Source organism: Prunus mume, linkage group LG2 (genome assembly GCF_029339155.1).
Source record: "Prunus mume cultivar Tortuosa linkage group LG2, ASM2933915v1, whole genome shotgun sequence".
Taxonomy (NCBI): domain Eukaryota; kingdom Viridiplantae; phylum Streptophyta; class Magnoliopsida; order Rosales; family Rosaceae; genus Prunus; species Prunus mume.
In genome coordinates this window covers 6,524,281-6,546,857 of record NC_142699.1, presented here as the reverse complement: position 1 = coordinate 6,546,857, position 22,577 = coordinate 6,524,281, and the positions used below count along the sequence as shown (strand labels likewise).

At 36.6% G+C, this 22,577-nt stretch overlaps 4 protein-coding genes, 1 non-coding gene and 1 pseudogene across 13 annotated transcripts; 3 read left to right on the top strand and 3 right to left on the bottom strand.

The window, feature by feature from the left end:
* The first annotated feature begins 1,418 nt into the window (after positions 1-1,418).
* On the top strand, positions 1,419-3,075 carry LOC103333085 (ABSCISIC ACID-INSENSITIVE 5-like protein 3; annotated as a pseudogene). The gene is made up of 3 exons (XR_016124453.1): positions 1,419-2,522; positions 2,625-2,696; positions 2,891-3,075. The product of XR_016124453.1 is annotated as an ABSCISIC ACID-INSENSITIVE 5-like protein 3 (transcript).
* A 97-nt stretch (positions 3,076-3,172) lies between these two features.
* TRNAL-CAA (transfer RNA leucine (anticodon CAA)) lies at positions 3,173-3,256 on the bottom strand. The gene has a single exon. It is a non-coding gene; the product is annotated as a tRNA-Leu (tRNA).
* Positions 3,257-4,811: 1,555 nt separating this feature from the next.
* On the top strand, positions 4,812-7,275 carry LOC103332958 (uncharacterized). 2 transcript variants are annotated; one of them, XM_089045119.1, is made up of 3 exons: positions 4,812-5,087; positions 5,310-5,529; positions 6,638-7,275. In XM_089045119.1, the coding sequence occupies exons 2-3, from the start codon at positions 5,407-5,409 to the stop codon at positions 7,106-7,108; spliced, it is 594 nt and encodes a 197-aa protein (XP_088901245.1). In that variant the 5' UTR covers positions 4,812-5,087; positions 5,310-5,406; the 3' UTR covers positions 7,109-7,275. The 2 variants fall into 2 exon arrangements, with proteins under 2 accessions (XP_088901245.1, XP_008233953.2); XM_008235731.3 differs by having other exon boundaries at positions 4,851-5,087; positions 5,377-5,529.
* A 189-nt stretch (positions 7,276-7,464) lies between these two features.
* Positions 7,465-13,547, bottom strand: LOC103332959 (DNA-directed RNA polymerase II protein). Of its 5 annotated transcripts, none has more exons than XM_008235734.3 (14): positions 13,352-13,547; positions 12,940-13,078; positions 12,706-12,793; positions 12,201-12,300; positions 12,047-12,120; positions 11,889-11,960; positions 11,606-11,683; positions 11,000-11,124; positions 10,705-10,777; positions 10,152-10,213; positions 9,693-10,073; positions 8,460-8,562; positions 7,910-8,141; positions 7,465-7,722 (listed from the first exon to the last, which is right to left on the bottom strand). In XM_008235734.3, the coding sequence occupies exons 2-13, from the start codon at positions 13,020-13,022 to the stop codon at positions 7,941-7,943; spliced, it is 1,440 nt and encodes a 479-aa protein (XP_008233956.2). In that variant the 5' UTR covers positions 13,023-13,078; positions 13,352-13,547; the 3' UTR covers positions 7,465-7,722; positions 7,910-7,940. The 5 variants fall into 5 exon arrangements, with proteins under 5 accessions (XP_008233956.2, XP_008233957.2, XP_008233959.2 ...); XM_008235735.3 differs by having other exon boundaries at positions 12,940-13,056; positions 13,352-13,535; XM_008235737.3 differs by having other exon boundaries at positions 12,940-13,026; positions 13,352-13,494.
* A 639-nt stretch (positions 13,548-14,186) lies between these two features.
* On the bottom strand, positions 14,187-18,147 carry LOC103332960 (uncharacterized protein At4g37920). Of its 3 annotated transcripts, none has more exons than XM_008235738.3 (6): positions 17,885-18,147; positions 16,878-17,287; positions 16,250-16,418; positions 15,347-15,591; positions 14,866-15,053; positions 14,187-14,731 (listed from the first exon to the last, which is right to left on the bottom strand). In XM_008235738.3, the coding sequence occupies exons 1-6, from the start codon at positions 18,027-18,029 to the stop codon at positions 14,572-14,574; spliced, it is 1,317 nt and encodes a 438-aa protein (XP_008233960.1). In that variant the 5' UTR covers positions 18,030-18,147; the 3' UTR covers positions 14,187-14,571. The 3 variants fall into 3 exon arrangements, with proteins under 3 accessions (XP_008233960.1, XP_088901702.1, XP_008233961.1); XM_089045576.1 differs by having other exon boundaries at positions 16,878-17,308; positions 17,885-18,122; XM_008235739.3 differs by having other exon boundaries at positions 16,878-17,272; positions 17,885-18,121.
* A 1,317-nt stretch (positions 18,148-19,464) lies between these two features.
* On the top strand, positions 19,465-21,898 carry LOC103332961 (Pentatricopeptide repeat (PPR) superfamily protein). The gene has a single exon (XM_089047304.1). It carries the CDS (start codon positions 19,990-19,992, stop codon positions 21,406-21,408), a length of 1,419 nt encoding a protein of 472 aa, XP_088903430.1. The 5' UTR covers positions 19,465-19,989; the 3' UTR covers positions 21,409-21,898.
* The last annotated feature ends 679 nt before the right edge of the window (positions 21,899-22,577 follow it).

The following is a 22,577-nucleotide window of genomic DNA, read 5'->3' as shown; positions in this document are numbered from 1 at the left end:
ATTTTTTTTTTTGCTTTTCTGCAGAGATCTTTGTTATATTCAAACCCCAAAATTGATTCACACCAAATGGTTTTTTTTTTTTTTTGGGTTCAAGTACTATGCGTGATCTAATTGTTGGTACTTGGTGCAACTATTTAAGAATATAGAAGGCATATGGGAAAACAAAGAAGGTGTTCCAACAACAACCATACATGTTTGTTCTTCTGTCCAATATTATGCTTGTTTTGGTGGTGCAAGAGGAAGTCCTTTTTGAGCCACGCATGAGAAAGTAGATTCTGTTTTTCTTTTTTCTTGTTTGGGTTGAATGTATAAGCTTTCATGGGTTTGAGGATAATCTCTTTTTTTCTTTCTTGGAGCAATCCTCGGCTCAAAAGGACAAGCCAAGGTAAAAACAAATCAAATAAAGTGTTCTCTTATAAAGTTATGGACAACCTCCACTCATGGAAAATTATCACACTCAGAATACTATTGTATTTATTTAATTTATTTCCCGTAGCTGAGGAGGACCCTTTCTTTATATCCCTTGTTGGTTTTAGCTTTTATTGTGATTTTGTATTTTTATTTCCTTAAAAAAGCTTTTATTAAGATAAAAAGAGAAAGAAGAAAATAAAATTGTGAGTGGTGAAATTGTCAATACCATGTTGGCAAAAGGAAAAGACATACATTCTTGACTGATGGGATAACTTGATTTACTTTTACCTCTTTTTTTTTTTTCCTTCTTCTTTTTGTTTTGTGGGTATAAAATAAATGCATGTAATGTAACTTTAGTCATTGTCTCTTGCTTTTCAATTTTTAACGGTTATCAACTTATCGAATATCGCTAAAGGAGTCTAATGTAGTGTAAAATGGCGTTAACTGGTAGACTTGGTTCAAACTCTTATAGCACCTTGATAATGTGTGATAAACATCCCTCATTCTCTTGTAGTTTAGATTATCGATTGTACTAACAAAAATTAATAACAATATGAATGAACTACTTTGGGCTGAACCAATTGACATAAATCTGAAAACCCAATTCCTTGGTGGTGGATTTAAAAATCTCAACAAGAAACTCAAAGAAAGCCCATCTTTTCACCTTGGGGCCTTGTATATGGTGTGGCTGAGTCCAATAACTGTCAAGGTCTTCTAGAAGAACTAACTGTCATAACGGTCATGTACCAACTGGCCGCACTAAAATTCTCACTCAACAAAGAGAAAATCCAGTAGAAATCAAGAGAGAGAGAGAGAGAGAGAGAAGAGTGGAATGGTTGGGTGTCTCTATCCCAAAAATGTAGCATGAAAATCTGGTTTGGCTGTTGAGATGAGCAACTCTGTTACAATCTCCTCACTGAAAATAGGATCCTCTACAACAAATCAACTTCAGCCAGATCATTTCTGGCGGCTCACATTTCGCTCCTCAAAATCTTGTTTATGGACTCTCTCACTACTTCCTCACTCTCCAGTCTTCACCAACCTTTCCATTCTCCACATTGCACAACGTGATGATGGCTTTTCTTCTATATAAAATTTTACTGTCCTTTTCAAAATTTTGATTTACGCAAGTTTTTATATAATTTTCTCTACTGGGTTTAGTGAGTGACAATCAATTGACTTAAAATCTGATCATGCTGCTTCTTGGTTTTGCTTGCATTTCTGATAGCTTTCTTCATTGTGAACAAATTTTTGGGAACTTTTCTTTTTAGAAGCTTTCGGATAATTTGGATAAATTTAGTGTAAGGGGTTATGGAGGACAGGACTTTGGAGTCTGGAAATGGAGGTGAGAGGCCACAGTTTCCTCCTCTGGCTAGGCAGGAGTCTTACAATCTCTCTAATTTGGATGAGGCCCAGAGCCACCTGGGAAATATTAACAGCAAGCCTTTGAATGGCATGCATTTTGATGAGTTGCTTAAAAATGTGATATCAGTTGAAGAGGGGCAGCAGCTACAAAACCCTTCCTCCTCCTCATTGCCGGCTTCATTTTTTCTTGGGAATTTCAACTTGAATGGAGCATTGAGTAGGAAGACTGCGGATGAGGTGTGGAAGGAAATAGCTCATCATGAACATGTCAACACCGTGGTGGCCAACGAATCGTTGCAGCAACGGTTGAGTACTATCGGGAGACTCCAGCTACTCCCGAACATTTTTTAGTTCGTGGCGGTGTCATTAACATAGGGAACCAACCTAATCTCATGAATGCTGCTCAGCCAATCATGGCAATTGATCCAACAGTTGTATCACAGCAGACAGATTGGCTTCAATTTCAAATGGCTGCTGTTCAGCAGCAGATGACAATGCTGGATTCAAATTTGAAGGTTCGCGAGTCAGTGTATGAGAACTCAGCTGTGAATTTTGATTACTCAGAGAACCAAGTTGGCATGTCAATGCCAATGCCAGCAATTTCAGCTTCCTCTTGCGAGTCTCAGGCAACCGCTGTGCGGAAGCGCCATTTTTCGGATGAAATGAAGGAGAGAACTATAGAGAGGAGACAGAAGAGGATGATCAAGAACCGCGAATCAGCTGCCAGGTCAAGGGCAAGGAAGCAGGTCATAAAAAATTGAAGTTCAAATACAATTCTTGGATCTTAAGCAAGATTTCTATTTAATATAAACTTGCAACTTATGAGAGTTCTTTGTTTCGTGTTTTAGGCTTATACCAATGAGTTGGAGCATGAAGTATTCCAGTTGGGAAAAGTGAATAGCTGGCTCAAAAAGCAAAAGGTACCAAATTCTTCTTATCATTCGTTTAAATCAGGCATTTAGAATTATCAGAGCCACCAGCTAACTATTTACTTGCAATGTGACATATTAAGAGAACTATTGTAAGTTTGGTCATTATCTTCATGTGAAGAAAGCAAGAAAGATTGGATGGAAAATGATTGTTTCTTGGTGTTTTATCTTTTTTGTTGTTGCAGGAGGTGGAGATGATCTTAGCTTCAAACCCTACTTCCATGCCTAAATACCAACTCCGGCGCACAAGTTCAGCTCCCTACTAGCATGCATCTGTTTGTTTATACATGTTCTTCTTCCTCCATTATGATTGAGCTTCATCTGTTCTGCTGTTTATGATTCAGAAATTTGTTTGGTTTTGCATTTTTGAGAAATTGGTATTTTCCATAAGAAGGAACTTTCTTTTCTTTTCTTTCTGTTTCAAAAGTACAAGAAATTTAAAAAAAAAAGAAAAAGAATACATGAATTGTCAGAAGTGGGATTTGAACCCACGCCCTCGTTAGAGGACCAGAACTTGAGTCTGGCGCCTTAGACCACTCGGCCATCCTGACCACGCTGTGCTTGTGATTCCTTTCTGATTTTTAATCTTAAAACTAAATATAGATAACATAATCTATTAGACTGCAAAGTACATAAACAAAAGATAATAAATTAATTAATTCAGCATTCAAGCTTTGATATATAATTTTCTAGTATGGTCTTTGGTTCCCACTTGGGCTTTGCTTAGCCCAATTACTTATTCGGGCTTGTACTAAGAATGTCCATCTGCATAATTCTAGGTAAATCCCTCTTTAAATTTCCCCCATATATCTTAAAAAAAGATAATTTATCTTGTTTTCAATGATCATTTGTTCTAGTACAAGCCGTCTCCAATTTTTTATTTAGAAAGTCACCGATTCAAATTTCATAAACGACAGTTGTTGAATAATTAAAAAAAGTATTTATTTTGTTAAATTTTGAGTGCCATTCTCACATTTCCCTCTTTGCAATGCCATTACGTTATGTGAGACAAAAACACAAAACCTAATCTTGGGATATAATGCAATATAACTCGTAACAGACGCTTTTTTTAATCAACAAAGGTGGGGAATTCGAACTTAGGACGAATTTTGTTGGTAAATTGGGGCAACTGAAGTGATACAAATCAAACCCAAGCTGGAGGGTTGATTGGTTCATATATTATTATTATGTACTTTGAGTTTTTTTTTTTTTTTGGGTTGGGTAAATCGCAGGAGGAAGGGACATATGCCTTAAGGTGGTGGGAAGATTGAAGATAGAATCAATAAAAGGGTCAAAGTCTTTGGGAAAAAAAATATCAGTGGAATTTGATCACTTTCCAAGTGCCCGTTCACATAAAGATAAAGCATTGCTGTCTCTGAGACTGTAAAAAAATTAGTGCGGACAAATGCTGAGATTATGATATTCTCTCTTTCATTGATATGCTGGGATTATGATATTCTTCTTTTCTGCTTTTTCTGGTGCTCCAGCAAAGTTGTTTGAGATTTGAGACTTGAAGTGTAGAAGAAGCCAGCAATTCTTAAGCGGAAAAAAAATAAAATAAAACACATTAAAATGACAATAATAAATAAAGTTGTGAACAAAATCACAGGTATTATGCTGCAGCATCACTTAAAGTGAAATGAGCTGATTGGGCCCTCCAACTAATTAAGATCATGACAGGCATGTCATATATTAGGTCTCGTAAATATTTTTCACCATTTTGGTATGGACTGGACCACTGCGAAAAAAAACTACGAGAAATATTAATTCGTACTCTCAATTTGTTATTATGCACTCCGTAAACGAGTATTAAAATAATAAATATTAATTTAGAAAAGAAATTATGAAAAATGACTATTTTAGCGAATTTGACAAAGAAAAATGCGTATAAATTTATCATATCACATCATCATGCCGACATGTTACTCATAAGAAGTAATTTGTATATATTGTATGATTGTATAATGTTGCTGTAAATATATAACAAAAGATATATTACGTGTCTATCTCTGTCGTTCGTCACGCGTAATAAGAAAAGAAAGAGTTATTTTCTTCCCACAGGACTGGTTGGTAATTTAGTTTTGAATCACTGCCCATGCTTCCCTATTGGCCCTACTACATTGATTTCCAACTTTACGGCCAGTCTCTCCCTCTCTCTCTCTCTCTCTCTCTCTCTCTCACGCACACAGACACAGAAGGAAAGGTTCTTTCTGTGCAGGATCACAATCTAACGGCTGAAAACGAAAGTCATTCCAACGCAAAGCTCACTGACGCTTTAGAGCACAAACACAGAAACACTCTCACCACACTAAACCATCAGACGAAGAAGCTTCACAAATTCTCAGATCTCTCTCTGCTCTGTTTCAAGCTCATCTCTTTCAGGTCCTCGCTCTCTTCCTCTACCTAATTTTCTTCTTCCTTCACTTAGCCCATTTTCTCACACTGCTTCGCTTCAACGGTTTTCAACTTTCTCTTCGACGTCGTCGTTTTCGCTCCTTCATAGTTTTCTCGGAAAAAAAACTCCGACGACCGGTTTTAGTTACTGTTTATTTTATTTTATTTTTTAAAATATTTTGTCTAGTGCTTAAGTAATTTAGTTGCCAGATCTAACGGTGGGGCCAAGTAAGGGAACAGATCTGACGGTCCATCTGAATTGTTGTCGACTTGACAGGGCTTTGCGCACGTCGTCGAGTCCGTACAAATGGAGACGAAAAGGAGTGGTGGTGGAGGCGAGGTTACGGTTGGCCAGGTCTGGTTGCTATCGTGCGCCTGGGAGGCTCTTGCTACTCTGCTTACGTCAGCCTTGCTTTCTTTGGCCGCTCAAGTGAGTTCATTTTCTTTCTTTTTCTCTTTAATTTTTCACGAATAATTTAATTATTAATGTTCTTAAAATATCTTCTTGTTTTTTTCTGTGCTGAGCTGAGCCTTGAAAATATCTTTTTACATGCTTTTTGTTTTTTCTTGGAGAATTTTTTTAATCGGTTCCGGGGATTTTTATTTATTGTTTATTATATGGGAGGAAGTTATACGACGAAAGGATATTCTGTGTCGTTTTTGTTTGTTATGGAAGTCAACGGTCTTCGTACAAGTTAAACTAAAATAAAGAAAAATATAATTTCTTGTAATTAATTAAGATATTTTCTTAGCACCTGTCATGTCAGTTTTGGTTTAGAATTTTATGAAAATCTTGTCACACATCATTCATGGTTTCTGGATATATTTTTGGACTTACATTATGGTCCAATTTATAAGCTACACCCCCACGGTAACCTGGTGGTGTGTACCTACGCACCCTGTGACAGATGATGGCATTTGACATTCTAGTATAAAAGGCTCTTCCAAAAGGCGGAGACGATAATTTACTTCCCAATTTGGTATAAGTTTCCCCAAAAAGGAAAATAATAATAATAATAAAACAAGTAGGAAAGACTTGGAGATTCACCTTCAGATTTATGGAAACCTTTTTTCGTTTTACTTCTTTTAAAATATACATGCAATAAGGTGGATGGTTCATGTGTTTGTCTATCTTTATTATAGACCTACAAAATATATCTGTGACAGTTTATACCCCATGTGTCTGTCTCTTTTCTCGCTTGATGACTCGTGAGCGAGACACATACGTAGGAATGTAGACCCCGTTACATGTTGGGATGAGCTCCGGTTCGGTTTGGTTCACACCTCAAACCGAAACAAAAAATTAGAGACCGTTTGGGCTACTCAGCAGTCAACATCCATTGCATTCAAGGTCGTACATTGCTAAATGTTGTCATTTTGTTACAAATTGATTAGACTTGGTGAAGTTTAATCACATTAACTTAAAAATTCCTTTGGTCCGTTCGTTACTGGATGTCTAAAACCTTCTTGTTTTGCATATTTCTTTGTTAAATTTATTTGACTTCCACTTTTGAGTTGCGTTTATCCCGTGGTTTCAGGATCCTTTTGCGCCCTCAACAGCTTGTGGACCAAAAAGTGGAGACAATGAGAATGAACATTCCAACTACAAAGCAGTGGATGCCGACGAAGATGGAGATGAAGAGAAGAACGATGGTGGATTAGGAGAGACCGAAGAGGAGCTATCGTCTGATGACGGGGGAGGCAGTGGGAACAACCCTAATGGCAAAAGCAACAACTCCAAAGCCGAGTCTGGAGGAGAAGCCACTGGAGTAGGCGAAGATGGTGAAGAGGAAGAAGAAGAAGATGGCAACAACCGTGATGATGATGACGACGATGATGGCGATGATGATGGAGATCAAGACAATGAAGATGATGAGGACGAGGAGGAGAATGATGATGATGAAGGTGAGGACAAGGAGGAGGAAGAAATTGTGGAAGAGGATGAACCAGAGGATGAAGAAGAGGATGAGGAAGAGGCCCTTCAGCCCCCAAAGAAGAGGAAAAAGTGAAAGAAGCTGCTGCTTCTCATTGTACCAACGATGAAAAGTGCTGTTTAACTTCGTACTCTCTTTATAGGAGGAAGTTTCTGTGCCAGAACTGTTTAGGCTAATTTTCTTGTATTTCGTACACATTTTATGGTCCAATAATATTTAGAAAAGACAAAAATATAACCCAACACTCTCATCATATCCCATGCTAATGCAGTTATTTTCCAAAAAACAAAAAACAAAAAACCAAAAAAGAAAGAAAAGAAAAGAAAATTTTATTTTTGAAGATCATTCTTTGACGTGTAATTTCATAGCCGTAAACGAACCCTAAACGATACCCTATATTATACATTCCCTAATCCAATGGACGGCAAAGCTGGCAATAGAAGTGTCTTGATTAAATTCAAGGATCTAGCATAACGAATCTTAAGGATAAAGGTAACTATAGTTAAAATTGTAACAGAAAAACCCCTCAATTCTATTTTATTTACATGTATAGACAAACAACCATTAGAGCATTTCTATTTACAAACTAACAAAGTCAATTCCAAACACTTGAAGAATATGTTACAGAGCCCTCCATGGTCAATGCGGTCTTACTTTTTGTTTGAACTTTCGTGTCTACTTTGACTTACCTGTCCAGCAAAAAACAGAGAAAACAGAAAAAGTTCAAGAAAGCTCTTGTTGGTAGCCACAAGAGCAAACAAAAGGTGCAAGAATACTCAAAAAGGTATATATAACGACGATAGACAAATTACAGAGACTATTCACAGAGTTGCAAGCTTGAATTGTGAAGAGAAAACTATTCAAATGGTGACTTACAAATAAGCAGAAAGACGGTTGTAGTGCCAAATCATTTTCTTTTAGCATCAATGAACATGGCTCGAGTCCAATGCTCAATATCCTCAGATTGTGATGGTGGAGGAGGAAAAGTTGGATGTTCTACAAGATCCCATCCTTCTACAAGGGATTCATTCTTCCCAGAATCAGACAACTCAGTGGAACAAAGAGAGCTGGTGGCATAAGTAGGCAGGTTATATTCATTCAAATTTTTCTGCAAGGCAAAAGAAAACGTATGACAATTAAGTAAAGTCTTCATCCATGCAAAGAACAGTGGCATACCAATTTAACAGTTACCGAATTATTTCTTATTCCTATGTATGTGAAAAGATGTAAACAATAATATCAAACAGCTCCTAACTCAAAAAGGCAGAAGTACACAAAACTGAGCTATGAGATACGACCACTCCTACAAAAGCAATTATAGGCCAATGAAGGACAAAACCAATAACATTGCTGATTGAGGCACAAAAGTACACTAGCTAAAAACCCAAATGTCCTAACAAAACAGAATTAAAGCCCAAACATTTACCGTCATTGTCATGGCATGTGCGCTATCCAGTAGAGTGGTTGACGATATGGCAGAATTCACATTCCAAACAGATTTGTTCAATTGTTGAACTTGCTTACATGACCTGAAAGTTAAAAGGGAAATTCCAATGAATGTTTATCTACTATCCATAGCATGCCACTAAAGTAGAGTTCTTTAACAAGCAGCTGAGTATTAAGAAGACCATTTCCAGTCCAGGTAAAAAGATGCAAAGATTTCAATATCTATAGTATACAGGCAAACGAGGTTATTACAGTTCAGATTTCAAGCATAAACAGCCATAAGTCCAAAAATAATTCTTGCAAAACCAAGCACACACAACTTTATATCCATTTTCTGTTCTCAACATAAAAAAAAAACACAAATATAGAGATTAAAACAATACAATTGAGTAACCTTTGCTAGAGAAGTCTAAGAAAATACCAAACCTTATGCTACATTCACTAACCCTACATGGCATCAGCACACTGTCCCATAAGTCCATCTCAAAATTCTGCAATGATCATATTTTGTTCGTGATCCAGGCTGAAGGAATTGAACCTTCCAACTACAGAAGAAATCCTCAAGAATGATCATGCAAATAAATGAAAGGCTTAAAAGGGTATTACCCATAAATTATAAACGTGTGTTCTGTTTGACAAGAGAGAGCTTTGGAAATTTAGTAGATATCTTAATTTTGTACTCTCTCTAATTGTACGAAAGTTATTAGAGAAGTTAGGATTTTTATGACCATAGAAGGGGGCGTGAAGGTGACAGAGATTAAAAACCAATAACATAGATAATTCTTGTAATTTCATGAAATAATACATTTTCAATTTTAAGGTTTGTAATCGCCTTCCAAAATTGCGATGCCAACGCCTTGGGACAGTAAAAAGATCCCATGCAGCACCAGCTTCATTATCTAATTAAGGGTGTCGCATACAACCTATGCATAGCCTGTAAGTAGTTCAAGCTTTGTTACAGCAGATGAAGCATTGGCTCAGTCAACAACCCAAACATGAAGCAATTAACATTCTAATTCAGATGTTACAAAAGTCACAATGATCTACTCTGCAAGAAAATACTCTCTCAGAAGTTCAGGACTTAATGTTTGTCCAAACATTGTTAAAACCAGATAAAAGTTATTATTTTATTACTTCTGTTTATGCACAATAGAACAAAAATGAAAGCACACAGAACATAATTGACAAAGAAAGGAGATGCAGGACAATGTACCTTGAACAAGCCATTTTCAAAGAGAAAACAGAATGAACTTCCTTGGATGAAGATAATGTAGCCAACAATTTTGCAAATGCTTCAAAGGTAGATGCCTCAGAAGGGACATCTAAACAAAGTGAGTTATAACAGTATGCTGTAATGCATGCCACACTTTTCTTGAGCAGTGAAATCCCTCTCTGCAAATCTTTGTGTGTTTCGACAGAGTGTTGAGAAGCAGAAGTATAATTAAAGCTACTACTTCCAGAAGAATCCAGATGGGGTTTCCTCTCGGAATCTATTGAAGCAACACCAAAATTACTTGAGCTTCTATCAGACCACGAATTTTCGCCACTAGTGGAGCAATAATTTTGCCGTGGTATAAAGAGAGGATATTCATTGCTGCAACAAAATAAATTATCTCAGTCACCAGGAGGAGAAATCCTCTCCCATGTCAAAAAATATCTCCAGCCAACGTACCTCCTAGAAGAAGGGCACGCATCCCAATAAGAATCTCTTTGCCATATCCGAGAGCAGGAACCCTGAAGTAAGGCATCCCAATTTAAGACGAAATATAGCTAAAAATAATCCAAAATACAACATCAAAAGCCTCATATGAAGCTTCAAATGTCTTAGTGAAGATCTCTAGAAGAAAAGAGAAGCTTTGAAATAAAAATAGAATGCTTTCACAGAAAGAGGTTTCAAATGAAGGTATGCTTTTCTTCCGAACCAAATGTCTTCCCAAAATAAATAAAAACAAAAACACATGTCATAAGCTAACAATACGAGCAATTTAATTTGACAAATCAAAATAAGAATAATTTCCAATATATATTAAAACATTGGGAAACTTTCAGAGACCGTAAACATCTATTTTCACTAATACTTCCAGAACATTTTAATAATCATATAATCATCATTAGTACTTTCAAACCCCTAAAGAGTTCGCTAATAGTAAATCTTAACGGTGAGGAAAGACCATTGTTTTCAAGGGAATCTTTAAGCCATCACATGGAGGGTGAACAGTGCTTACTGCGAAACCTGAGTTATGAAGTGCTGGAGCAGCTAAGTTCTGAACGACAAGATTCAGGAGTTGAACCATGTATCTGTTCTCCAATAATAGTGATCAGTTATCAGTGAAAGTGCAAATCACCATTGCTAAACATGATTCAACTGCACTGGATTTAACTGAAAAAACATAATCTCAAGAGGAAAAAGCAATAATTCTCAGCAAGTTCGTGGTGAATCAGTGAGATAACATAATTCAGTACCAAATAGCTTCCTGCTTACAAGAATATTAGGATATTACAACTCTGAAGAGAGATTACCCCAAAGAAGCAGCAAGCTCTTCTGATGGAACTGAGTGTGGATCCAGCCCTCTTGGTAAGCATGCATTACAAATTTGATCATATTGACCACCAGATGCATCTTTCCTCTTTGCTTCAACAGTCACCTAACAGAAAGAATGAACATAAAAAAGCTTGGATTTAAGCTCCTCCAACCCCAATAATTATATAGAGGAATATCAAATGCTACGAATTATTAACAACCCAGAGCAAAACCACAGTGATGCTGTTTCTTTTGGAAAACAAAATGGGTATAGCCTTCATTCTACTTATATAAGTCAGTCAATAGCTTCATGTAACATAGTCATCAAGGATTATCAATCAAATATAATCAAACCACTGAGTTCATCCACACTATTATCTAAGAGAATTCTCTTTGTCAACCAAAGGGGATAAAATATCAATTTTTCATAATTAAATTTAAAGCTAAGGGTCTTACCATAACTATCCATCCTACCCTTTAACTTCCTATAATTTCTCATCACACATGCAGAGCATGTGTAGGATGTTTCTATTAATACTCAACTCAACTTATAAGCCATAATTCATGCACATAAATCAACATACATCTACTTTTGAAGAGCTTACCCGACGTTGGGGGAACAATTTACATATTTGTTTTATAACCACCGACTGTTTATGAAGGCGTTCAGAGGTAATTGCCATCTGCAATTCAGAGAACGAATCAAGCATCAAACCTTTTGTTCAAATAAGAAAAATGTCTAGAAGAGAAGGATAAGAAGAATGCATGGCAAAGTAAAAACATAACTATGGTCACATCTTCTGAGCCAATAAAGCTATACTAACTTCCTTTAATTAATAATGCACGAAAGAAGTATCTAAATTAAAGGAGTGTATAAATATGCCTTACATGCCCTAAGTTCTGAGTGCATATAAGGTTGGGATAGAACTTCTCCAGTTGTTCTGCACGATTTTTTCCCAACTGCAAATAGGAAAATTTGGAAGTCCATGATATCTTAAAGATTTCTATAGAATCAAATACAAAGACATTTCTAAAAATTGTCGTACCACAGCATGGGCTGAGTCAAGCACCCCAGATTTTACTTTTAGGTCATAGGACATCTTCTCAATCTTTGCCTTGCCTGTAAACATCTCAATCAGTCTTACAGGAACAACATCAATGAATTTCAACCTAAATTCTGTTTGGCAATAGGAAACCAACCTTGCACAAGCTGTTCTTTATTACAGCGGAGCTTTTCCCTTAACCTCACAAGCTTTTCATTTTGAAGCACTCTCCAATTTAGTTGATCATCGGCCTTACCCTGACGAATGTATAAAACATCAGTATAAATAAAGTAGCAGGATTCTTTAGAGTCCATTACCCATCTTTGCATCCTCAGTATATTTTCTTTTAAGTAATACTCCCCTCGGAACAAAATGGACACCTTATTGGAACACTTTAAATTTCAATCATGTCAATTTCCATAGGCATTCACAAACTTTAATCGGGTCAATAATATTTTTTAATGAGAACCGATCAAAAAATATCATCAATACAATACATAATATGTTGTAAGAAAACATGGTTTTATTCTAATTAACTTACAGGATTGTACCTGAAAACTCTATTTGTACTTGGCAGAAATAGGCCATTGGAATGCAAGGACAAGAGTATGAAGTAATAGAAAAGAAAAGGCTACCTAAGTCAATCCAAGGCAGAAACAAACCTTTGCCACAAGCGCTTCAGTCAATCTTGAATACAAGGAATCACGACGAATCTTCAGTGCCTTTAAAGAACTGTTATAATCAGTTAATCTGAAAACAAGCATACCAATATATAAGATTAAGAACATGTAAACATGCAATTATTCTATAACAGTTAGAATAGCTATATCAACGATTCGAATAAGTTCATAATATCAACAATAAATTTGAAGGACCATTAAGTTCAGATGTCACACCTGTAATTGACACAGATAGCACAGACAGAAGCGAGATTTGAACTCTCACAAATAGCACAATTACTTGATTTTCTGTTCATCATCTGGCTTTTCTCAAGACATCTAAAAAGTCAGTGCCTACGAAATAGCAAATGCTTTGCTGAGAAAATATCACAATCCGAATTAGTTCAGTATCAATTCAGTTTAATTCAGTCATATGCTGATCATCATGGACAGAATTGAGGCAGAAGTCGACGCAAACAGAACCAAAAGACAAAAAGACATAAATCAGAACCCAATTGAAATTTCAAAATTGTTGTACAACGTATAACTTTTTTCTTTATTTTTTTATAATCAATTTCAACTTTTCTCAGCAAACAAGCAAACAAATCCATGAAAAATCAGAGGGAGGGAGAACAAGAAGATAATTTACCTGAGGCAGAGTCGTCGACGTGCAATCTACACAACGAGGGTTTTAAATTTGCGCGCAAAACTCTGTAATTTGAAGTGGACTCGGATTTTTAGGGATTTTTTTCATTCTCGTAATAATTTCGTTTTGAGAGGGAGAGGGCGAGGGCGACGCCTCGGCTGGGCGTTTGGCAAATGAAAAAGGAGATAATAATACCTTCATTATAAATTTATAAATAAACCCAACCTAGACATGTATTTATTAAAAAACTTCAAATACTATTTTTTGGGTGTGTTTATAAATGGATTTTGAGTGTGTGTAATAATGAGTTTTGAGTGTATTTATAAAGTGTTTTGGGTGTTGGATTTTTTTATAATTTCAGCTCTCATTTTGGGTGTTTTAGTGAAACTCGCTATTTTCATTGGTTTATTGGGCCCATAATGGGCTGGGTTTCTACGGTTTTGCTAAGGCCTGTCTTTATACATAATAAACGAGCCCAAACCAGAATGAGCTCCAAGTACAAATCCGTACGTACGTTTGGCCAGTTAATATAATGTACATGTTGGGAGCTGAATGAGCTATAGGGCAAGGCCATCACCAATCCTCGAACACGTCTCAAGGCTTGGTTAGATGAAAATTTGATTTCTTACACATCAAACCGAAAGCTAGAACGCGAGGTATGTTGTTTAGACTGTGAACATGAACCATTGATTAAGTTAATTCTTCCCGAATATGTTCAGATTTATAGTCTTGCAACATGAGAAGACAAGAGAGCGCTAACATATGCTTGTGTGGGAGCATATAATCTGTATTTTGTGATGTATGCGACACTCATCTACTAGCAAGATTGCGCATTCAATTATGAGAAAATAAAGCTTCCTCCTGTAAACACACTGTTCACTGAAAATTGGTACAGAGGATGAGATTGAGTTTATTTTCAAGCTTAGAGCCAGTAATTTTACAAAGCTGTAGTTTATAATGACAAAGGGGCTCGGTGTACATCAGACTACAAAAACCCAACAAACTACACCATTTTAACCTATAAGGCTGACAAGTCATTTTGATGTTTGAAGCTTCAACCTTAATAGTGCATGCCACTAGGAACTTCAGAAAATCCGGAGAGTCATGGCTAGGGTTCTCTTGTATTTCCAAAGTTTAGCTGAGATAAATAGACGGTCCTGGAGATGAATACCAGTGATCTTTGACATGCGGACAAGTACTATTCATGATGTATGTGTTATTGGTCACAAGAATTTGTTTTCGACTAACTTCTTCAGCTCCTCCAGTTTTTGAATGATCTTTGGATTCATAAGGTCTCTTGCTTCCCTTATTAGAGTGCCTTCCTGGCTGAAATGGTAAGCATCCACAACAGCCTTTATCCAGGTGTGGAGCTTTTCTGGAGTCCTGATAAAATTAAATAAGAAAAAGGAAACATGAGCTTTGAAAAACAGAGGATAGCCGTTCAACTTCATACAGCTACCAAATGCATAAATTTCTACGAACTCATTAGAAAGAGTAATTAAGTTTTTGATGCATACGTGAATAGGTTATCTACATCCTTCCCTTCAAGTTCCTCTCCTGGGGTAAATGCATCATGTAATGCAGACAGACGCTCCTCAGGATCCTCAATTGTGAGAAGATACTTAATTATCCGAATTTCTTTTGGCATGAGCTTCTGGAGATTACCTCTTGCAGTCACATACAAATGATATAATACATCTTTCACCTACTCAAACATAAAAAAAACCCATAAATTAGCAAGTATTACACCACCCAAAAAATGAAAGTTTGGCTTCCTCTTCTTTGTTACTTTTTTTTTTCTTGGGAGGTTGGGAATCACAATCTAATCAAGCTCTTTGTGTCTGTTCATAAAATAATTCTAGGACCAGTACGTCAAAATGATACTTGTCTCTATGTTATGCATATGAACAACTTGGATTGTCATAGACACATAATAGTGATGCGACAGCTTAATCATAATTGGAGAAAGACAGTATCTCTGGCAAGCTATCATCTCACCTCATCTTTTGTCATGCTCGACTCCTTGGCAGCTGACCAAGCTTTTGTAATCATCATCACCAATGTTGAGTCGAGTTGACTTTTCTCAGCCAAGTGATCTATCTTCCTACAAGCAGCATCAACAGAAGGAGAGTTGATAATATCTTGAAATTTCAACTCTGCAGCATTCAGTGCTTCAATGCTTTCAGTTGCAGAATCATATGCTTGTACAGCAGCCAAGCACGTATTTCCAATACTTGCCAAACCTATTCATATAAGAAAGAGATTGTAAGTTTCTACCCACAATGTAATGGAGTAAGAAATATATAGAGATTGGCTGGATTTCAGGCCTCATCATTTAAACCAGCTCCCCACAAGGTTAGGCCGTTTCCAATTCAATGGCTTGTTTTTTCTTTCCGACTTAATTTTGGTTAAAATCCAGACCTGTTAAGGCCTGCACGGACCCAATTGCATAATTTAATGTATATAATTTCTTTTTGGCCTCGAATGTATCTAATTTAAATTATTAAAAACTACTACACATAACCTGCGGTTTACATTATTAATAGTAACACAACAAATTACATGACATGTAAACAAGTCTTGGTTTTAGTGGCACTTTCACACAGTATTTAAGCAAGTACCCCTAATTAAATCAGCTAGATAACTGCTATATCTAGTTTGCTACCCCACAGCTGATATTAGAACATAGGTGTATCATGCTTTTAAATGAAGGCAGGCCGATTATCTTTTTTACTCTTAACAATATATGATTTGGACAAAGGCAGGAAGGAATGATAGTGATTAAATGATATCATGCTTCAAGAACAAGACAAACACTGTGTTAATTATATAATGCACATCTTTTGCAAACAACGAATAATTAAGTGATGAGTATATATCATAAATATTACATAGTCTCACCATTTTGCTCTGTGGGATTGTCGTAATAGGATTCAGCAACAGTGTGAACATGCACAAAGAATTCTTGTGTAAAATCTTTGCGACGTCTGGAAACTATTTCACTAATTTCTGATGGAGCCCCTCTAACGACTTTAAGAAGTTCATCGTGTCTTTGCACATCTTCATCAATCTGCAAAGAAGCACCCAATACTGTTAAGTTAACGGCGCAACAAACTCAAACAAATTTAAGCATTCCTTGATGATTACAAGAGCCACCAAATTGAAAAAAACCAATTTCCTCGTATAGTCATGGAAAGGGAAAATTCTATTTTAAATTATCCTCATCAGAAGTTATCACTCCAGGAGATTGTGAACATCCTTTTAGTCTTGAACTCCCAACAAGTATTATCTTAAGAAAGTAAAAGCCTGCTTTTTTCTTTAGTGAAGGGGAATTTGCACCTGATTGAGGAAGCTGTAGTTAGGATCATGGGAGAACCAGGGTTAGCTCACTCATAGACCAAGGGGTGGAAACAAAAAAAGGCTTCTAATCAGAAGTAAAAATATAATATACCTCAATAAAAGACATTTAGGTCACCAGTATGGTAGTGTCACTTTCAGGGCTTATCATATTTTGACTTGCTAGACCTACCTCTTTCAATTTCCGCCCAAGCCGTAGTAGTTTATGCTTCATTCCAGGATCATCCTCAGTATCTGCCCGGTCCTGACAGCGCTTATAGAAATGAGGCCGGATATCATCCCATTCCTTACTGAAAGCTAATAATCTTCTCCAGTCAGTTGGAGTAGGCTTGTCAACCAAGAAAACCTCAATAAGCTTGTCACATACTCGGGTCATTTTGTGGTCATCCAAGCCCCCCACACCACCTTTCTCTTCCCCCTTTTCACCACTTCCTCTGGATTCATCTTCAACCAATGTGGCGTTAGACGAATCAGAAACGGACAATTCTTCTGCACTAGAACAATCGTTTGGAACTGCAGTTGTATCACCAACGGTAGCAGCAGCAACAGGCCTGACTGGTTGTTTAACTGGTAAGAGACAACCTAGCAGTTCATAACAGCTATCTATTACACAGTCACTTCAAAACAGCAGTAAACACGGTTAACCTAAATACAACAAATATTCCTCCTAAAAAATCAGCAAGGTGTTTCCCAATTCCTTTGATGCTTTTTGGACACAAATTACATAATTTTTTCTCTTCTTTTCAGCTTCCAAATTTGACATATGACATACACAAAGGCTTCGATGTCATAGAAAGAGGCTTTGGAGATAGACTAAAGCACCAAAAAGACAATTACATGTAGGCTTAGTTCAAATTAACAATATCCAGTTTATGAAAAATCAAAAGGAAATTATCAAATAAAGCATGTTCTAAATCTGCCAGTTCATAACAGCAATCTGTTACACAAACACCCTCAACCCAGATACAAAAAATGCTCCTTCTAAGAAACTAACAACGTATTTCCCAATTCCATTGGTTCTTTTTGGACACAATTTCACTTTTTTTTTTTTCACTTCATAATCACAAATTAACAGCAATCACTTGTATGGTGAGTGCAAATTAACAATACCCATTTCAGGAAAATCGAAAGGAAAGTTAAGTTTGTAAATTTGGAATAAATAAGCAACAGAGTACATACCATTGGTGATTTTGGAAGATAGGGAAATACTTCTATACGAGGTTCTGACGAAAGAGAGAGAAGAAGCGCGGTCTCTGGTAGCGGTTTTAGGGGCTCTTAGTGGGAAAGAACAAGAGGGTTTGAGAGTGGCAGTAGAAACGTCCATAGAGAGTTTGCGCCAAAATTATTTGCTTGACCGGAAGAGATGGAGGAAAAAGAAATGGCAACGTAATATAAACAGACTAGGAGGGTTTTTCAAGCCAAATAAAAAGAGGAGGGGTTTTCACCACATTTCCCTTAAATTCACCCCAACCTTTAAAAATTGAAGAAGATATATTTAGTTATATACTCATCTTAGCATTAATAATAGGAGTGGCATTTTAAACCGAAAAATCGAAAAACTGCAAAAATCAACCGATAATTTATCGCAATGAAACCGCAATCGCGATAAACCAATCGCATTTGCGGTTGCGGTTGCGGTATTTGATTTTCACCGCAAACCGCAAAGTATAGCCGCACGGATAATGATGTTGAATTCTACAAGGAAATGGAATATATGATAACTTGTAAGTAATTAGTTTATTTATGCTAATGTTATTTATACTTCTTCTTATAATAAAATGTACTAAACTATGTTGTTTTATTTGTAGATAACATTGGTGCTCAAACAACACAACGAGGTTCTTCAAATCCACTCACCATCAACACTTGAGTTTGTAACATTGGTGCATTGTATTTTCCTTTTAGTTTGTAACTTTAATTAACTTTGAATTTGGATTTTTCTTTTTGTTGTAACTTTAATTCATTTTGCTTTGCATTTTCCTTTTGGTTTGTAACTTTAAAAGATTTGGAATTGGAATGCTTGAGAAGTTTAACTTTAATTGGAATGCTTGGAATTGTAACTTTAATTTTCTTAGGTTGTAAATGCTTGAGAAGTTGAGGAGATTGTGAATTTATATATGCTTGAGAAATTGAGGTTGTGTATTTATTTATTTAGGTTGTGAATTTATATTTTTGTGAATGCATGAGAACTTGCGTTTTAAACCGATAATTGTGTAATCGACAAGATTTTGCGGTTTATCAATCGATAAACCGCAAAACGCGGTCGGTTTGCGGTTTTAAAATCACTAAACCGTAAATAGTCGGTCGGTTTGCGGTTTGAGTAAAAATTCGTTACCGAACCGCAACAACCCCTAATTAATAATATATAAATCTTACACAATTTAATTTTTATAAACAAATCTAAAAAATAACAGCTTGCTCTATTAAATTTAATTTTAATTATTAAGTTACTTTGATGTTTTATTGAGTGTTTTAGGCTATTTTATGAGGTTTTGAGGTTGAATTTGTTTTAAGAAATTAATAATAGTTTTGTAAATTTAAAAGAAGTTAAAAGCCTTTTTGTTATGTTGTAAATGAGTTTTTGGTGTGTTTTTAAAGTCCATTTCTTATAGAGTTTTTTATTATAATTTGGACTCATATATTAAGTATAATAGTGAATCTAAAAATAAAAAAATAAAAGTATTTTTCTTAAAATATTCTGAAAATTGAAGTTTTGAGAAAAATTAGGAGGATATTTTAAAAGCGGGGTGCACAGTGCACTAACTTTTAATGCCCAGCGGAGCCCAGCTTTCTCAAACTGAGATTCTGTTTGAGTTCTTCTTTGTTTCGCGGGAATTTTCAAACTGCAAAATAGGCAATGCTTTCGCCGACTCTCTTGCCACCACGTATTGGCATCAACCTTTATCAAACACCTTCTCTGTTCTCCATTCAACCACCAATACAGAGAAGGCATTCAAATTCAAAGACCAGAAATCGTAAAACCCCCACGAATTTTCGTTGTTTTTATTGCGAAAACCCATCTTCTACTTACGACTTTGAGAATTTAAGCTCCCAAGAAAACGCAGATGCCGAATTCTCTGATACTCAGTCACTGAGCCAAAGCTCCAGACCCTATTTGCTTGCTCTTTGGCTCCGGTCATGTCGTAGTCTAAATGAAGTGAGAAGATTACATGCAGTTGTTTTGAGGTGTTTAGCGAATCCTGTTACGTATGTTTTTAATAATTTGATTTGTGCTTATTTAGGGCTTTGGGAAGTTAGTCGATGCCCGCAAAGTGTTTGACAAAATGACTGTTAGGAATGTGGTTTCTTGGACCGCCATTATTAACGGGTACTTGAACTTCGGTTTGGATGATGAAGCTTTGGGTTTGTTTAGTGATGCTATTAATGATGGGGTTCAACCGAACGGTAATATGTTTGTGTGTGTCTTTAATTTGTGTAGTAAGAGGGTGGATTATGAGCTTGGGAGGCAAGTCCATGGTGGTGTCTTGAAGGGTGGTTGGAGCAACTTGATTGTTGACAGCGCCGTTGTTAAATTATATGCGCAATGTGGAGAGCTGTCAAGTGCTTTCCGCGCATTTGATCAGATGCCAAAGTGGGATGTAGTTTGTTGGACAACTATAATAACTGCTTGTTCCCAACAAGGGCATGGACAGGAGGCTTTTTCACTGTTCTCGCAGATGTTAAGTGAGGGGTTTTCACCTAATGAGTTTACGGTGTGTGGTGTTCTCAAGGCTTGTGGGGAAGAGAAGGAGTTAAGATTTGGGAGGCAGTTACATGGTGCTTTAGTTAAGAAGATTTACAAGAATGATGTTTTTATAGACACTTCTCTAGTTGATATGTATGCAAAATGCGGGGAGATGATAGACTCAAGAACAGTTTTTGATGGAATGAAGAACCGAAACACAGTTACATGGACATCTATTATAGCAGGGTATGCTCGGAAGGGCTTCAGTGAGGAGGCCATTTGCCTCTTTCAAGTAATGAAGAGGCGAAATATATTTGTCAACAACTTGACCATTGTAAGCATCCTCAGAGCATGTGGCTTGATGAGGGATTCGCTGATGGGGAGGGAAGTTCATGCACAGATAGTAAAGAACTCAACTGAAACCAATTTACACCTAGGAAGTACTTTAGTGTGGTTCTACTGTAGGTGTGGGGAGTACTCTAATGCTACAAAGGTCCTCCAACAAATGCCTCTAAGAGATGTTGTCTCATGGACTGCCATCATTTCTGGCTGTGCTCATCTTGGGTTTGAGTCTGAAGCTCTTGAATTCTTGAATGAAATGATGGAGGATGGGGTGGAGCCCAACGCATTTACTTACTCATCCGCTTTGAAAGCATGCGCCCAGCTGGAAACCGTTCTGCACGGAAAATTGATTCACTCCTCTGCAAATAAAAGTCCTGCCATGTCTAATGTTTTTGTGGGTAGCGCTTTGATTTCTATGTATGCAAAATGTGGCTATGTAACGGAGGCATTTCAAGTTTTTGACAGCATGCCAGAACGGAATTTGGTTTCTTGGAAGGCTATGATAGTGGGTTATGCAAAGAATGGTCTCTGCCAGGAGGCTATGAAGCTCATGTATCGGATGCGAACAGAGGGTTTTGAGGTGGATGATTACATCCTTGCCACTGTTCTTACTGCATGTGGAGAACTCGGATGGGAGATGGACCCTTCATTTGAGTGTAGCTTGCAGTCCAGTTGATCCTTTTGCCTGATCAAAACTTCAGATGAAGGTGGAATTGTGTTGAAGATATCGATGGCTACCCATATGAGATATATATCCACTATATCCAGTGTATCTATCAATTGAAAAGGGGAAAGATGCTGAACTGATGGGAGGAAGCCCTTGTCAAGATTGACACACCACAACCTCTTCTTCGACAACGCCTACTCTTTCATTATATAAAGGAAGAAAGGGAGGGTTCAGGTTGTAAGCTTCTTATACAAGTGATATGCCCTCGTAGCCTTTTCTTCGGATGAAAGTTACCGAGTAAGGGCCCTGGGAAATACTGAACCCTGCAAATATGAACAATTAGCATGGAGAATTTAAGCAGAAGCAGTGTTCGCTGTAGGGTAGCTATGTAAATATGCATTCAGTTTAACAAGCCATGTATGTATGATGTATGTTGTGAAATGTTAGATGTTAAATCTTCTCAATATAGTCTGCATTTTCAGAAATTTTTCTTTGCAAGTTCATGCTGACGGAAGCTCCTTCTGCATTTTATTCTAGCCACATATTTTCCTTGAATCAATAGAGTAGAAGTTTATGGTATTGGACCACATTTTGGCTCCTCCGTGACTAGAGCCTTTCCTCTAGATAGAATGAATTTGGTGTGCCCTTTGACCGTTTTGGCCTTCTTTTATTTTATATTAATATATAGATAAATAGATACCTTTAAAAAAAGTTTCGCTAAAATTAAAATGCTCCTTAAAAGTGTTTATTTAATCCTAAAAAAGCACTTTTGTCTATTTAAAGTCAAATACTTCTGTCTATTTTTTCTGAAGTGCTTTTAACCCTACTCAAATTTTTTCCAGACAGGCCCTATATTTTATTTGTATCGGAGGGATTCTTGAGTAGGGTTGCCACATTAGGTAGTTCTTTAACATTGAATATTTATTGATATTATACTTTAAAAGCGAGATTTTAACTATGTCGTTCACACATATTATACCATATTGACGGATTATAGGTACGTAGTAGTATTCAATGTCATATGATAATATCTCATCTTCTGCGATGTTGATAAGACATCACAGTCATGGATTTTTTCATGTATATGGTCATTTCAATTATTTTTCTCACATAAAAATTGACTCATTAAACATATCATTTTTAAAAAGGAATTAACTTTACATATCTGGTACAAAATA

Coding starts and splice junctions, on each gene's coding strand:
- LOC103332961 (XM_089047304.1), top strand. CDS start 19,990: ATGACTGTTAGGAATGTGGTTTCTTGGACCGCCATTATTAACGGGTAC.
- LOC103332960 (XM_089045576.1), bottom strand. CDS start 18,029: ATGGACGTTTCTACTGCCACTCTCAAACCCTCTTGTTCTTTCCCACTA. Junction 17,309..17,884: donor ATCTTCCAAAATCACCAATG/GTATGTACTCTG, acceptor ACTGTGTAATAG/ATAGCTGTTATGAACTGCTA. Junction 15,592..16,249: donor CAATCCCACAGAGCAAAATG/GTGAGACTATGT, acceptor TTATATGAATAG/GTTTGGCAAGTATTGGAAAT.
- LOC103332959 (XM_008235734.3), bottom strand. CDS start 13,022: ATGATGAACAGAAAATCAAGTAATTGTGCTATTTGTGAGAGTTCAAAT. Junction 12,301..12,705: donor CTGAAGCGCTTGTGGCAAAG/GTTTGTTTCTGC, acceptor TACATTCGTCAG/GGTAAGGCCGATGATCAACT. Junction 11,961..12,046: donor TTGACTCAGCCCATGCTGTG/GTACGACAATTT, acceptor TCCTATTTGCAG/TTGGGAAAAAATCGTGCAGA.
- LOC103332958 (XM_089045119.1), top strand. CDS start 5,407: ATGGAGACGAAAAGGAGTGGTGGTGGAGGCGAGGTTACGGTTGGCCAG. Junction 5,530..6,637: donor TGCTTTCTTTGGCCGCTCAA/GTGAGTTCATTT, acceptor CCGTGGTTTCAG/GATCCTTTTGCGCCCTCAAC.